At 41.7% G+C, this 17,181-nt stretch overlaps 1 protein-coding gene across 1 annotated transcript; it reads right to left on the minus strand.

Moving 5' to 3' along the window:
* Positions 1 to 6,474: 6,474 nt before the first annotated feature.
* On the minus strand, positions 6,475 to 14,106 carry commd2 (COMM domain containing 2). The gene is made up of 5 exons (XM_039002953.1): positions 13,905 to 14,106; positions 12,760 to 12,837; positions 12,534 to 12,616; positions 12,156 to 12,329; positions 6,475 to 8,564 (listed from the first exon to the last, which is right to left on the minus strand). Exons 1-5 carry the CDS (start codon positions 13,969 to 13,971, stop codon positions 8,364 to 8,366), a joined length of 603 nt encoding a protein of 200 aa, XP_038858881.1. The 5' UTR covers positions 13,972 to 14,106; the 3' UTR covers positions 6,475 to 8,363.
* Between the last annotated feature and the right edge of the window lie 3,075 nt (positions 14,107 to 17,181).

Genomic DNA, 17,181 nt, shown 5'->3' on the forward strand with positions numbered 1-17,181 from the left:
ACGAAGATGTCGACTGGATGTATGTGTTTTGAATGTTCTGTAGAAGATAATGACTTTTTTTGGTGAAAAAGAACAGCCGTGAAATCGTTTTGAACGTATCCTAACTGATTGTCACACAACACCCCCAGTGTGGGTGTGAAAACATTAGCCTACCCATCTGTTGAATAACCATTTGAAATTTGAGCGCTTGGTGCCCCGTCCTAGGTACTTTGACTGAAATAAATGTTTCTCTGTGATTTTGCCCGAGTAAACATAAACTATGCAGTGATCTCTTCGAAGTAGGTTTCTCATTAATTTCCCCATATATAGTAGCATGAATGATAAGCCCTCCCACGCCAGTCAGATACACTACTTTTTCTCTTTGTGAATTTTCAATCCCACGTATTCTTTAGTGGTCCAGTCTATAGTGTGGTGAGTGGCCTGTATTTGATAAAATGACAAATACATTGTGCTTGCAAACATTTCATTACTATGTCAACACATTGCACTCATGGTGAATGTTATCAACATGTGTTTTTTTTTATGTATCTAGGTGAATTTTTATCCCCCAAAAAGTTTTATCTAGTTGAATTTTAGCCAATGTTTTTTATTTATTTTTTAGGTTAATTTTATCCAATGTGGTTTTTTAAAATAAAAAATATACACTAATGTGATACACAGGGCAAATATGCCTTTGGCTCAATTGATTAAAAAAAGATCAGCATAAGGGTATTGGAACGCAGCAGGTTAAATCTCTGTTTAGTGGGCTAAATTATGCTCCATGTTCATAATTATGATAAATGGATAACAGTTTTGTTTGTTTACTTTTTAGAATAGATTCCTATATGCTGCCCAGTTGGTGGCCCTTCAGGCCTTTAACCACTGTGTGAAACTGTAACACGGGCCACGATAAAAGTAACCAGAAGCCCTTGTACTCCACAGAGGGTGCAGCTGTCCTTTGTAATGTCAAATGCTAAGAGATGGCGTGTGCCACCCTGTAAACCAATCCCTTTGATGGACAATTACTCTGTCCTCAACAATGTACCTACCAAGCAGCCATGCACTCCTCAGTCTGGCTGGCCTTGGCCGGCTGGGGGGGGGGTGGTCTGGGTTCACTGGTCCGTTTCCGGCCTCAGACCACCAACCCCATCATGTCAAAGAAGTAGTGCACCTACAAGAGTACAGTAGAATCTTCAACAGTACAGTATAATCCTCAACAGTACAGTATAATCTTCAACAGTACAGTAGAATCCTCAACAGTACAGTAGAATCCTCAACAGTACAGTAGAATCTTCAACAGTACAGTATAATCTTCTAGAGTACAGTAGAATCCTCAACAGTACAGTAGAATCTTCTCAAGAGTACAGTAGAATCTATAACAGTACAGTAGAATCCTCAACAGTACAGTAGAATCTTCTCAAGAGTACAGTAGAATCTATAACAGTACAGTAGAATCCTCAACAGTACAGTATAATCTTCTCATGAGTACAGTAGAATCTTCTAGAGTACAGTAGAATCCTCAACAGTACAGTATAATCTTCTAGAGTACAGTAGAATCTATAACAATACAGTATAATCTTCAACAGTACAGTAGATCTTCTGGTACAGTAGAATCTTCAAGAGTACAGTAGAATCTTCTAGAGTACAGTAGAATCTTCTAGAGTACAGTAGAATCTATAACAGTACAGTATACTCTTCAAGAGTACAGTAGAATCTATAACAGTACAGTATAATCTTCAAGAGTACAGTAGAATCTTCTCAACAGTACAGTAGAATCTTCAGGAGTACAGTAGAATCTATAACAGTACAGTAGAATCCTCAACAGTACAGTATAATCTTCTAGAGTACAGTATAATCTTCAAGAGTACAGTATAATCTTCAAGCGTACAGTAGAATCTTCTGAGACCAAAAAGTCAACGATTTTCTCTGGATTGGAAGCTTTTTGGTCGAGAGGTAGACTATGTATGGTTGACTATAGGGTGCAGAATGTTGATGTGTCCCACAAAATAAATCAAATGTATATTTTTTATAGCCACAGAACTTATACATACTTATACTCTTAGGGTGGCAGGTAGCCTAGTGGTTAGAGCATTGAACTAATAACCGAAAGGTTGCAAGATCGAATCTCCGAGCTGACAAGGTAAAAATCTGTTGTTCTGCCCCACTGTTCCTAGGCTGTCATTGGAAATAAGAATTTGTTCTTAATTAACTGACTTGCCTAGTTAAATAAAGGTCAACATAATAATACAGCCTGACCCAGTAGGTACAGCCACAACCCACCAGTCATCCTGATGTAACATTTGGGTAACATTGCATGCCCAACCAAAGCCCAAACCCCAAGCTGTCTGGCATGCCAGGAAAAGCCCCAATCAAATGGAGGGGCAGTCAGTGAACAGGGATCATATAACATCGACTACATCCATAGTGGAGACATCATTTGAATTGAAGGTCAATAAAGAATTAGAATTATTATGTAAGAGTCAGTTTCTCATTAAAGTTCATACTCTGTTAACTCATACCCAAATAATGTTGTTGACTCGTCTTATACTCGTATTTGTTTCCAAAGCATAAATAAAACATTTAATAAAAATAAACTTTAAAAAAATCCCATCTCAAACTTGTATCTCAGACAGTTTTTTAAAATGTGTGCTATTTTCTCATAGAGACTGATTTCATCCTGCCTCATTGACTGTACTGGACAATCAACAACGGTCTAGTCGTGTGAATATTATTTTATGACCGGTATACGCCCACACCATTCCAACACAGAAAAGCTGCTTGTAACATACTGTTCCTTCCAAAAAGTATTAATTACAAGTGTTATTATAGGTCATATTTGATAAAAATCTGGAAACACTGGACAGTATCTTTAAAGGATTAGGATGAATCCACTCCCACAGTACTCATTCTCGTTTTTTAGCTGTGCCTGCGATTCTGATTTACACACACACACACACACACACACACACACACACACACACACACACACACACACACACACACACACACACACACACACACACACACACACACACACACACGGCTCTGACTGTCGCTGAGGTAAGCTCTCTGGCGATGTGCATCTGTCTCTGAGAACAGTTGACTTTGCCAGAAGTTCAGCAGATATCTGACACAGAACCCCTTGCCCCTCCATACACACCTCCACCCAACCCGTACCCTGAGAAACCCACCTGTCACTGGATCTATCCTGACCCCTGAATACAGCAGCCCCCTCAATAGTCTGGGGGGTAAGAGGCAGATCTATGGGATACAGTCAGGGCATACTTACTCGGGTGCTCCCGAGTGGCGCAGCAGTCTAAGGCACTGCATCTCAGTGCTAGAGGTGTCACTACAGACATCCTGGTTTGAATCCAGGCTGTATCACAACTGGCCGTGATTGGGAGTCCCATAGGGCGGCGCACAATTGTCCCAGCGTCTTCCGGGTTTGGCCAATGTAGGCCGTCATTGTAAATAAGAATTTGTACTTAACTAGTTAAATAAAAGGTAAAATAAAATCTGATATTTGACAAGAGGAATTTTAGTTAGTCTTGGTGGTGTGTTTAAGTTGTTTGTGTTATGCCTGTAATTAGCACAATCTTCTATATTAACAATGATCATAAGTTGATTACAAGCATGTATTAAGCATGTATTATTGTTACATTGTACTGGTATGTAATATGTTATTTATAAAGGCTTTCTGAATGACTACATTCCACCGATCTAAACATTTTCTTATACACATCTGTTTTCTTTTATGATACAATAACTTGATTTTAGTATTCAACCTCAAATAGCGCACTAGGGTCTGAACTGTGAAGATGGGTCCAGGAAGTGCAGTAAGTTGCCGTGATTACACACAGGAAGCACCTGTGTTATTGAACAACTGGGAGCTCGGAGCTCGCCGACTTCCGAGTGTTCAAAACAACTGGAAACACGGGAAAAAATATTGCTCAGACTGGAAAGAAAAACAAAATTGGTTTGAACAGTCATCCAAACTTGAGCCTCTTTCTAGAGCTCCGACTTTCCGACGTGAAGATCACTGACGTCGTGATTTAACCTCGTAGTTCCCAGAGTTCCCAGTTGTTTGGAACACGGCATTCAGAAAGTATTCAGACCTCTTGGACTTTTTCCACATTGTTACGTTTCAGCCTTATTCTAAAACGGATTAAATAAATGTTTTTCCTAAATCTAAACACAATACCCCATAATGACAAAGTGAAAAAAAAAAAAAAAAGTTATCAAATTTATTGGAAATAAATAAAAAAAAATACCTTTTTTGCATAAGTATTCAGACCCTTTGCTATGAAAGTCGAAATTGAGCTCAGGTGCATCCTGTTTCCATTGATCATCCTTGATATTTCTACAACTTGATTAGAGTTCACCTGTAGTAAATTCAATTGATTGGACATGATTTTGAAAGGCACACACCTGTCTATATAAGGTCCCACAGTTGACAGTGGATGTCAGAGCAAAAACCAAGCCATGAGGTTGAAGGAATTGTCCGTAGAGCTCCGAGACAGGATAGTGTCGAGGCACAGATCTGGGGAAGGGTACCAAAACATTTCTGCAGCTTTGAAGGTCCCCAAGAACACAGTGGCCTCCACCATTCTTAAATTAAATAAGTTTGTAACCACCAAGACTCTTCCTAGAGCTGGCCGCTCGGCCAAACTGAGCAAACGGGGGGTGACCAAGAACCCAATGATCACTCTGAACCGATGGCCTGACCAATCAGGCCTTCATGGTAGTGGCCAGATGGAAGTCACTCCTCAGTAAAAGGCACGACAGCCCATATGGAGTTTGACAAAAGGCACCTAAAGGACTCTGAGACCATGAGAAATAAGATTCTCTGGTCTGATGAAACCAAGATTAAACTTTTTGGCCTGAATGCCAAGTGTCTCGTCTAGAGGAAACCTGGTACCATCCATACGGTGAAGCATGGTGGTAGCTGCATCATGCTGTGGGGATGTTTTTCAGTGGCACGGACTGGGAGACTAGTCAGGATCGAAGGAAAGATGAACGGAGCAGAGAGAACCCGCTCCAGAGCGCTTAAGATCTCAGACTGGGGCGAATGTTCACCTTCCAACAGGACAACAACCCTAACACCTCCAGGCTGTGTAAGGGCTAATTGACCAAGGAGGTGGTGATGGAGTGCTGCATCAGATGACCTGGCCTGCACAATCACCCAACCTCAACTCAATTGAGATGGTTTGGGATGAGTTGGACTGCAGTGTGAAGGAAAGCAGACAAGTGCTCAGCATATGTGGGAACTCCTTCAAGACTGTTGGAAAAGCATTCCAGGTGAAGCTGGCTGAGAGAATGCCAAGTGTGCAAAGCTGTCATCAAGGTAAAGGGTGGATACTTTGAGGAATAAAATATTTAGATTTGTTTAACACTGTTTTGGTTACTATATGATTCCATGTGTTATTTCATAGTTTTGATATCTTCCCTATTATTCTACAATGGAGAAAATAGCAAAATAAAAACCCTTGAATGAGTAGGTGTGTCCAAACTGTTGAATGGTACTGTATAATTTCAGGGCAGCTGGTATCCTAGTGGTTAGAGTGTTGGGCCAGTAACCAAAAAGTTGCTAGATCGATTCCCCTGACCTGACAAGGTAAAAATCTGTCGTTCTGCCCCTGAACAAGGCAGTTAACCCACTGTTCTTAGGCTGTCATTGTAAATAAGAATTTGTTCTTAACCGTCTTTAAAGGTTAAATATAAATAATTCCTGAGCTTTGTTATATCTCCTAGTTATAGGACAGACACTTCAAAACCTTATTCCTTATTTTTTTACTGTCTTTTTAAAATGTCTGAATGTCTTATTTGGTGCGTTTCTATGGGCTATAGTAATATAGGCCAAATTCAATATTTCCCCTACATTGCAAGGGAGGGTAAGCTGATCCGAGATCAGTGCCTGGAGGCAAATTCTATCTGGTATGGTCTGGAGCCAAGACAGTTACAGTAACTTTCCAGCCACCATATTGGCCCGGTTCTATTTCTCCCCTAGTTCCTTCCCCCAGCTAGAATTCCATTCCGTATGACCTTCATAGGAGGGATAGGTACTGTAATAAGGAATAGGGCCGGGCCGGGCAGGGCAACCCCCGCAAAGGTTCATTTCCAGCTACTATATTCTCCGGCCTACTGTGTCTTAAGACTGCCTTAGGAGTTGAATTAGTTCTCAGTCAAGTCTCTGCTTTCGTTTTGCTGATAGTGTTGAGAGTGGTGGTTTACCGATAACATACATCAAAATAAAAACAGGAGCAAATAGGACTAAGTAGCTGTTTTGTTTAGTAGTTTCCTGATGGAGGTATTTATGTGTAATCATTCCCTATTTGAGAAGTAATACTATTATAAACCAATGAACAGGCATGTGTTCACAATACATTCTTGCCCAAAAATTAACTCACGAAAACCTGACTTCATCAGTCTTTGAAAAATGAATAGACGGCAATATCTAAATAGTGTTCTCTGTTGCTCAAGAAACAGTCGCAGGTAAACATTTTAACTTCTTTGCTTTATAAAATTCAAAGTAACATTCAGCCACTCAAAAAAATCATCAGAAATCTTGGAAGAATACATTAGTCAGACATGCAGAAGTAAAACAAAACAAAAAAATTAACAATTGATGTATAACAAGAAAGAACACATTCTGAATCCTCTACATTATACAGCGCAGTGTTCTCTCACCGTCTCCTCATCTTCCACCATAATTGACCCTTCGTTACCGCCCGCCCCCCTCCTTGGTTCCTGTTGCAATGTCAGAAAACATTTCAGTGCTGCCCAATTCAACCACTGGCGACATCCCCTCACAACGATCTCAAACTGTGTTTTCTAATACATAATGAAAATAAACCTTTGCTAATCAGGAAACTCTTGGATATGTTGTAGTGGACTATCATTACAATTGCTTCCTGGGAACCTGATAAAATTGTGTTTGTAGTGCAGCTAGCCACTGAAAGGCTCTGAATTCACTGTCAGCATGCAGTCAAACTATAACCCCCTTTGGAGCCAACTAGCGCTTTCAAATCATATCCTGATGTTGATACCAGATAGGAGTTGTATTCATAACATTGCAAACTTAGCTAGCTAACATACATTGAGAAAACAAGTTATATTAAGTAGCTAGCTAGCATCAGCAACATTTTGGTGACCAATGAGACAGAGCTTGCTACCCAGCTGAGCTAGCAAACAATGTAACAAAAGTATAATTTCAGATTTAAAAAATACTCCATCAACAAGTTCTGCATTTCAGGAATCACAGTATCAAGTACTCTTGCTGCACTGTTCAGTTATTTAGCCATTTAGGCTAAATGTTGTTTTTAAAGAAAACTGTTTTTGCCATAGTCCTCACTGGATTTCATAATCCTCACTGGATTTTGTGATTTAAACGGGAGCTCGTCCGAGTCGGACATGACGACAGTTGCTATCCATTGGAGCGATGCAATTGGTTGCCCAAAATTCTGGGGCAGGGCTTAGCAAAGGGTCAATTGGTCCGTGAAGAGAATCAAGGCTACCCCCCCCCAAAAAAATGTTAGCACAAAAACGTGATATATAAAATACAATTAATACTTTTACATTTGAAGGTGAACAAATTCAATGATCAAAAGAAGATGAATGCAAAAAGCACTGTATGATTACGACTGAGGGCTTTTACCAAGTGCTGTTTCTCCACAAATTTAGAAAATATCCATCAGTTAACCTCAACATACCACATTATAAATGCCCAAAATACCCTCCCACCTAATTCTGATCTGGTTATTGTGATAGCCATTAGCTAAGTGAATTAGAATTGCAGTGCCTTTACATCTCAACACCTTAGTGTGTGGCCTCATCTCCTTGTCTCCCTCCCTGATCGGAATAAAACAGCACAGGTGATATCATACCCCAGGTGGCCTCTGACATCTTTATTTCACTTCTCCTGATCAGCTCTCTCAGGGCCTATGTCCACAAAGCGTCTCCGAGTAGGTGACAGCTGATCTAGGATCTGTCCATATAAATCTGATTCATTATGATCTAAAAAGGCTAAATTGATCATAGATCAGCCCTCCTACTCTGAGACACTCTGTGGCTACGGGTCTTGATCCAAACAGATAAAGTAAAAAAAGAGACAAGGAGACATAAGCACTTCAGGCAACAAATTTTTATCCTATGTGATAGCGGCCCATCTCCTATCCCTGCTATTCCTGATGCAGGGGAAGCTGTAGCGCCCTCTGCTGGCAGTGCTCAATTCAAAGTTGAGAAATAATTTAATGTCAGAGGGGACCCCATTTGCTCTTACATAGGGTTCCGGGGTCAAGGAATAGAACCCTGTTTGATGTTGCACGTGTCCAGATCAATGATGTCCCAGTTCAATAACCGACAATAGTTGTGTCAGTCGGGGGACCCTATTTGATGTTGCGTAGGATCCTGCGGCAATGGGTGGTCTTGAGCTCAGCTAGGGCTTTCTCCAGCTCCTGGATGAGGTGCATCAGGGTGGCAGGGTCAGTCTGTAGTACCTTAGCGCTCTTATCTCCTCCACTCTCCTCCAGGTGCAGCTTCATAGTCACTGTAGGCTTAACCTGCTGCCGGAGGGCACGACTGGCCAGCTAGTGGAGAGAGATGGGAGGGGGACTTTCTTTACAAACTGAATTGATGTACCATCAAAGAGAGAAACACAGAAAGACTCCACTCACTCAGACACGGTTGCCAGGTCTAACTAGCCCCTCTCCCCCAAAAAATTGCCGCAAGTGGAATCGCCACATTTGTTCAATAAACCCTTTTTCCATGACGTTATCAAGCAGGAATATCGACGTAACTTGTAATGACGTTAGAAGCAACATTTGGTTTTCATCAAAATTATTGCAAGCTAGGAGGTGACGTAATAAAGGAATTTGAATATGTCGCAAGAATACAGCCCTTAGCCTTGGTATATTGGCCATATACCACAAACCCCTGAGGTGCAATATTGCTATTATAAACTAGTTACCAATGTAATTAGAACAGTAAAAAAATGGTGTCATACCCATGGTATATAGTCTTATATAACACGGCTTTCAGCCAATCAGCATTACGGCCTCGAGCTCGGTTTATAATTGTAAATAAATCCCTGTTGCACATGTGCATAACTACAGATAAATCCAACAAGAGATTGAGTGAGTTGGACAGAGGACCTCAAAACCTCTGCACAAGAAACACTTGAACGAACTTCCAAAAAAACGAATGTTAAGCTATTTTCTGGCAATTGTGCCGGATGTTAAGACAAAATATATATAATTAAATAAATTTATAAAAATGGCCTTTCTGCGAGATTGACTTGTCGTTTCAATAGGCATAGGCTACAGACTAAAATCTAGGTTTATGATAGTAATTCACCCTTGCCATGGTTTGCTTAACGAGATGCAGGCAGACTATAGCCCCTGATAAAACTACATCTAATTTCAGATAGCCTACAGTAGCCTAGGCAAGATGTAGGCTAAACGATTTAGCAGCTTGCTTAGTTCAAATTGACAGAATAATTTATCAAATCAAAATTTGATTGCATACACATATTTAGCAGATGTTATTGCGGGTGTAGTGAAATGCTTGTGTTCCTAGCTCCAACAGTGCAGTAGTATCTAACAATTCACAACAACACACAAACCTAAAAGTAAAAGAATGGAATAAAGAAATATAAATATTAGGACGAGCAAAGCGTGTGCAAAGCTGTCATCAAGGCAAAGGGTGGCTACTTTGAACAATCTAAAATATATTTTGAATCGTTTAACACTTTTCTGGTTACTACATGATTCCATATGTGTTATTTCATAGTTTTGATGTCTTCACTATTATTCTACAATGTAGAAAATAATACAAATAAAGAAAAACCCTTGAATGAGTAGCTGTGTCCAAACTTTTGACTGGTACTGTATATGTCTATGTATATATAGGGCAGCAGCCTCTTAGGTGCAGGGTTGAGTAACCGGGTGGTAGCCGGCTAGTGATGGCTATTTAACAGTCTGATGGCCTTGAGATAGAAGCTGTTTTTCAGTCTCTCGGTCCCAGCTTTGATGCACCTGTACTGACCTCGCCTTCTGGATGGTAGCGAGATGAACAGGCCGTGGCTCAGGTGGTTGACGTCCTTGATGATCTTTTTGGTTTTCCTGTGACATCGGGTGGTGTAGGTGTCCAGGAGGGCCGGCAGTGTGCCCCCGGTAATGCGTTGGGATGACCATACCACCCTTTGGAGAACCCTGCGGTTGCGGGCGGTGCAGTTGCCGTACCAGGCGGTGATGCAGCCCGACAGGATGCTCTCAATTGTGCATCTGTTAAAGTTTCAGGGTCTTAGGGGCCAAAGCGAATTTCTTCACCACACTGTCTGTGTGGGTGGACCATGTCAGATTGTCAGTGATGTGTACGCCGAGGAACGTAAAACTTTCCACCTTCTCCACTGCGGTCCCGTCCATATGGATGGGTGGTGATCCCTCTGCCGTTTCCTAAAGTCCACGATCATCTCCTTTGTTTTGTTGACATTGAGTGAGTTAAAAAAAATGTTATTTTCCTGACACCACACTTCCAGGGCCTTCACCTTCTCCCTGTATGCAGTCTCGTTGTTGTTGGTAATCAAGCCTACTAATGTTGTGTCACCTGGAAACTAAATTATTGAGTTGGGGGGCGTGTGGCCATCAGTCATGGGTGAACAGAGAGTACAGGAGGGGGCTGAGCACCCATCCTTGATGTGCCCCAGTGTTGAGGATCAGTGAAGTGGAGGTGTTGTTTCCTACCTTCACCACCTGGTGGGCGGCCCATCAGGAAGTCCTTAATGATGAGCTTGGAGGCTACTATGGTAAAGACTGAGCTATAGTCAATGAACAACATTCTTACATAGGTATTCCTCTTGTCCAGATGGGATAGGGCTGTGTGCAGGCGATTGCGTCGTCGTGGATCTATTGGGGCGGTAAGCAAATTGAAGTGGGTCTAGGGTGTCAGGTAAGGTGGAGGTGATATGATCCTTGACTAGACTCTCAAAGCACTTCATGATGACAGAAGTGAGTGTTATGGGGCGGTAGTCATTTAGTTCAGTTACCTTTGCTTTCTTGGGAACAGGAACAATGGTGGACATATTGAAGCAAGTGGGGACTGCAGATTGGGATAAGGAGAGATTGAATATGTCCATAACCACACCAGCCAGCTGGTCTGCGCATGCTCTGAGGACGCGGCTAGGGATGTCGTCTGGGCCGGCAGCCTTGCGAGGGTTAACATATTTAAATATCTTACTCACATCGGCCACAGAGAAGGAGAGCCCACAGTTCTTAGCGGGCAGCGTCGGTGGCACTGTGTTATCCTCAAAGCGGGCGAAGAAGGTGTTAAGCTTGTCCGGAAGCAAGATGTCAGTGTCCGCGACGTAGCTGTATTCCTTTTGTAGTCCGTGACTGTCTGTAGACCCTGCCATATACATTTAAACGTGTTAACCCTCGCAAGGCTGCCGGCCCAGACGGCATCCCTAGCCGCGTCCTCAGAGCATGCGCAGACCAGCTGGCTGGTGTGTTTACGGACATATTCAATCTCTCCCTATCCCAGTCTGCTGTCCCCACTTGCTTCAAGACTACATTGTTTTTTATTCAATCATATTCCCGGTCACCTTGCCATGGCAAAAATGCGGTGGTTCATGTTTTCAGTTTTGCGTGAATGCTGCCATCTATCCACAGTTTCTGGTTTGGGTAGGTTAATGGTCACAGTGGGAACAACATCCCCTATACACTTCCTGATGAACTCAGTCACAGTGTAAGCCTCAATGTTATTCTCAGAGGCTACCCGGAACATGAATAGCGAGGCGATTTTGAGTTAAGTGTTTCCCAATAGCCTGCTGAAATAGGCTACTGAGGATGGGGTCATACTTTCAATCACTGAATTAAATATTAATAATATAGATATGAACTGAATATGCTTGTCAACAACAGACATTGTTTTTTCTCCCCCTGTAGCCTAATCTGACTGACTGTTACCATCAATCTAATGCATTCTAACAACAGATCAGCAATTGTGATTGACCGGTACAACTTAGAAGTAGGCCAAAAACCCACAACCAATACATTTTCACCCGCGACATCGTTGTCAAAGTATCCCAATTTGGCAGGGAAACCGCAGACTTAGCAACCCAGCACACACAGACAGGCCAACAGAGAGACTGACAGGCAGAGGGGAAAAAACAAACACAGTACCTGCACGTCCAGCCTCCACTCCAGGTTGTGGTAGTGTGGCAGTGAGGGGGTGAGTTCACCGAGGATGTGTCGGATCTCCTTCCTGTTTTCCAGGTAGAGCTGCAGCAGCAGCTGGTTCAGATCCTCGGTGAAGCCCAGCACCAGCACTGAGTCCTGAAAGTCCACTTCAGAGATCTGCAACACATACACAAGGCAGAGAACATGCTTAACATGGCAGTTCATTCCAAACTCAAAAATACTGGTTTTCCGAACTCTTCCGAGAGCTGCCTCAATGTAAGTGTGCTAGTTAGAGACTAGCACACTCCTCTGTCTAACTTCTCATCACTCAGTGTGTTAGGTGTAGGAAGGGTATAGGGCAGGCTCTAGGTACCCACTCACCATGAGTTTGGAGCTCTCGGTGAGCAGGTACATGAGTCCCTCCACACCATGCTGTACGGTCTCTGCGTCAACACTCAGCTTTCCTGAAGGACACAGTGAGGAGGGGAAACTAGTTAGCTACAAATCTACCATGTAAAACATTTTGAACAAAGAAATGGAATGACAGCTTTACATGGATAAATTGTTTGGTAGGAAGAATTATGTAAGCTTGGAAACTGATACTTACTGGCAGCCCCCTCATAGATCTTAGGGTTTGTTCCCTTTCGAAGGAACTCAACCGCTATTCGTCCAAATTCACCAACCACTGATAAGGGAAAAACAAGAAATATTACCACTCAAACTTGTGGCAATGATCCTGTGACTCCTGTCCAGATAACCATTAGCCTACCACTAGCCTGGGCAGCAGCTAGTGGGCATTAAAGTGTAGGGCCATACAGCCCACTAGCGGCTGCCCAGGCTAGCCCAATAACGGACTGAAGGAGCCTAACATTACTCCGTATTGTCCAAGGACTATGGTACCCCATTCATAGACGCTAATTTTGTTAGCGCCTATTGACTAAAGTATCTTCTCGGACCAGGGCCGACGCTTGCTCTAAATATTAATATGCATCGCTTGTGGTACGGTTTTTGAAACCTAAGGAACGTATATTTCATATCAGCGATAAATTATTTTCAAAAATGAAAAGGTTAAATTACTACACAACTTTTATAAGATTAGGGCTCCCACACGGCAATATTACCATGTTACAGACCGAGTGGACTACCGGTGCGAATTAGCTATCTGCGTCTCCGAACACCGGTGTCAGTGTGTGAACGTAAGACGGACGCCACAAACGTGTTGTCACTGAAAAATACACAGTTGCTGTTTTTATGTGATATGAAAGTAAAGGGAACTGTTTCTATAACCGTACTGCAATTGAGTATCGATTCACGTTTAGATTGAGTATTTGGCTGTTTTGGTTTCCACAGCCAATTCGCCTTTAAACATAACATGTAAGGACATTGCACCTATCCCGCCTAGGGATATATATGAGCACTCCCTTGCTCTCTGATAGTCTAGTGGAATTTGACATTTTGCTATACCCATCAGTCATTTCAGATCCACTCAAGGGGTATAGGTAGCTAGGTTGTTTCTGGACAGGCACAGTAACGTTAAAGGCACTGGCAGACGGAAGTAGTTAACGTTAGCTAGAATAACATCTCGACAACAGACATGACAATCTATGAATCTATGTTGGATCAAAACTCAATGTTGCACTGTATTCGCTGGTTTAATAACTTTAAAAAAACACAATGAATCTAGCGTTGATTTAGTTAATCTAATGACAGCTGGTAACGTTAGCTAGTTGTCATGCTAACAGTCATATTTACCCGCAGAGTCCACCTCTGGCAGAAACCCTAGGTGCTCCTTATGTTCGTCAGATAACACCAACAGCATTATTATAAGTTATAGTCTAACTCTTATTGTGCAAAGTCGACAAATGTACCTACTACAGAATGAAATGTTGACTTTTATCAGTTAGCTAACTAGGCTGATCAAAATCACATGACCACCAGGATCAAATTCTACAGCCCATACAATTCGAAAGAAACAAAATTGCAGCAGAAAAAGGTTCCGGATTCCTGCCGCACTGGCCGGTTTATATTTGTCCTGTTACAAGCGTTTAATATAAATGTCTTTCTTGCATATCCCAACTCCCCCTGAGACACCCGCATGGGGGTCACGGCCAGGGCCACCATTGACAAGTTAAATGGCTTGCTCAAGGGCACAGCAACATATATTTTTTTCCACCTTTTAAACTCTGGCATTTGGACCGGCAACCATTCGGTTACTGTCCCAACGCTCTAACCTCGAGGCAGGACATTGTAATGACATGGGTGTTGAAATTAAGTTGTCGAAATTATCACTATTCTCTCTGGTATTCATCACAATAGGCCACGCTATCACCAGGCACTTGAGGGGCTTCACATTTTTGTAATTTTAAACAGTGATAACAACCAAGGCATTCCAACCTTGTGATGTCTGGAGGCTGAAGAAAACACTGCTTTCAAGTAGGCTACGTACATGCAGTGGTGGAAAAAGTACCCAATTGTCACACTTGAGTAAAAGTAAAGATACCTTAATAAAAAATGACTCAAGTAAAAGTCACCCAGTAAAATACTACTTGAGTAAAAGTCTAAAAGTATTTGGTTTTAAATAAACTTAAGTATCAAAAGTAAATGTAATTGCTAAAATATACTTAAGTATTTTAAGTAAAAGTATAAATAATTTCAAATTCCTTATATTAAGCAAATCAGACCGCACCATTTTCTTGTTTTTTTTTATTTACGGATAGCCAGGGGCACACTCCAACACTCATCATTTACAAACGAAGCATTTGTGTTTAGTGAGTCAGCCAGATCAGAGGCAATAGGGATGACCAGGGATGTTAACTTGAAAAGTTCATGAATTTCACAGGGTGGGCAACTCCAGTCCTCGAGGGCCTGATTGGTGTCACACTTTTTCTCCATCCCGAGCAAACACAGCTGGTTAATCAAATTGCATTCTAAACTGAAGATCATGATTAGGGGATTATTGGAGTCAGGTGTGTTAGCTGGGCCTGGGTCAAAACTGTAACACCAATCTGGCCCTCGAGTGTTCCACCCCTTTAAGCGTTCTAAATGTAACGAGTACTTTTGGGTTTCAGGAAGTAGTAAAAAGTACATTATTTTCTTTAGGAATGTAGTGAAGTAAAAGTTGTCAAAAATATAAATACTAAAGTAAAGTACAGATACCTAAAAAAAAACTACTTAAGTAGTACTTTCAAGTATTTGTACTTAAGTACGTTACACCACTGCGTACATGTCTACACTCCACTTCTACAAGTTGTTTCTATAACTTTCTATTAGTTGTACTGTACCACACTCCTGCAGTGCATACCATTTATAGATTTTATAATATTTTTAAGAATCACTGGAATGAATAATTTGTCCATTGTGCGGTCGACAGCACCGAGGAACTGTAATAAACATAATTCTGAACAGATGGGTGAATGACTATGAATGAACATTTACACGTTCAATTTTTTTACTTTGTCTCCCTTTACTCGGTTAAAGATATTTTTTTATGAGTACAAGCTTTTGTCAGTAATGTGTCATCAGTAAAGGACATGAACCTAAATGTAGCTAGACAATTTAGCAACTCTAGCCCAGACCTTAGAGTTGCTTTGCAGCTTCCGGTTTTATTTCAAAAATAAAAGCCTAGAGCTTGTTTTAGAACTGTATTCAATAATGGCGTTATTCCAGTAGATGATGTAGTATAGGCTTGGACCTTTAGCAAATGACTTGTGTGAGAATGATAAAGACACAGAAGAGCCTTGTCTAGAATAACCGCCTGAGCTGCAAAATAGAAAGTAAATATTGTTTAGGCTAGGCCTATTCCGCCAGCTAAATATGCCATGCTGTTGTGTGTTATTTAATGGCCATATAATTGCATCATTTATTTTTACAGCCACGTGGGGCTATTGTGGTGATCATGTAACCTAATGAATCACACTTTCTCCAGTATTTAGGAGCACAGACTGTAGGCCTTATGTGGTGCCAGGGCAACAACCTCTCCCTCGACGTGATCAAGACAAAGGAGATGATTGTGTACTGCAGGAACAGGAGGTTTCGAGCACGACCCCATTCTCATCGACGCGGGCTGCAGTGGAGCAGATTGAGAGCTTCAAGTTCCTTGGTGTCCACATCACCAACAAACTAACATGGTCCAAGCACACCAAGACGGTTGTGAAGAGGGCACGACAAAAACTATTCCCCATCAGAAGACTGAAAAGATTTGGCATGGGTCCTCAGATCCTCAAAAGGTTCTACAGTTGTACCATTGAGAGCATCCTGACTGGTTGCATCACTGCCTGGTATGGCAACTGCTCGGCCCCCGACCGCAAGGCACTACAGAGGGGCCAAACTTCCTGCCATCCAGTACCTCTATACCAGGCAGTGTCAGAGGATTTATATTTAGTGGCCTGTGAGCTAGGGTCTCTTTTTAAAGGGAGCCTCATAATAAAAACAGTTATAAAACACAAATAGAGTTTTGGGTACTGGTGTCCACAAGTTGAAGGCCTATTTTTTATGTGGATAGGACTAAATTAAACATTTAATTATTAAAGTGATAGGCTAAAGAACTTTGGAGAATTAAAATCATTTTGAATACACACATGGATTTCAATAAACATATGGATAAGACTGTTCAATTCTCTTTGATTTAGTTCCTATTGCAAATCAAGACAAAAGACTGAATGGATGACATAGTGACTGAACTGAACTGAATGAAGGATGAATTAGATGTTCAGATATGTTGGAATGACGAACTACACGCATCACGCATGCTCTGCACTTTACTTGGCTAGTAGGCAAAGAGGCCTACATTAGGGTATAATGACTATGACTGCATGCCTCCAGAAAGGCATCTTCTGAGGCTGAGGGATGTTTTTCCGAAGGCGCATGGTGCTATGGTGCTGCATGGAGATCACAAGCTCTTCAACTGGGCAGCAGTATCGCGATGGAAGGAATAGCCTATAGGGAGACTACCTAAGACCACAGCAACAAAGTTTGTAAAGTTTGGGGAAAAGCTTATGCCAGACTGTTTAACCTCTCCCTTGTTCATTTC

This window comes from Salvelinus namaycush, chromosome 10 (assembly GCF_016432855.1).
Source record: "Salvelinus namaycush isolate Seneca chromosome 10, SaNama_1.0, whole genome shotgun sequence".
Taxonomy (NCBI): Eukaryota; Metazoa; Chordata; class Actinopteri; order Salmoniformes; family Salmonidae; genus Salvelinus; species Salvelinus namaycush.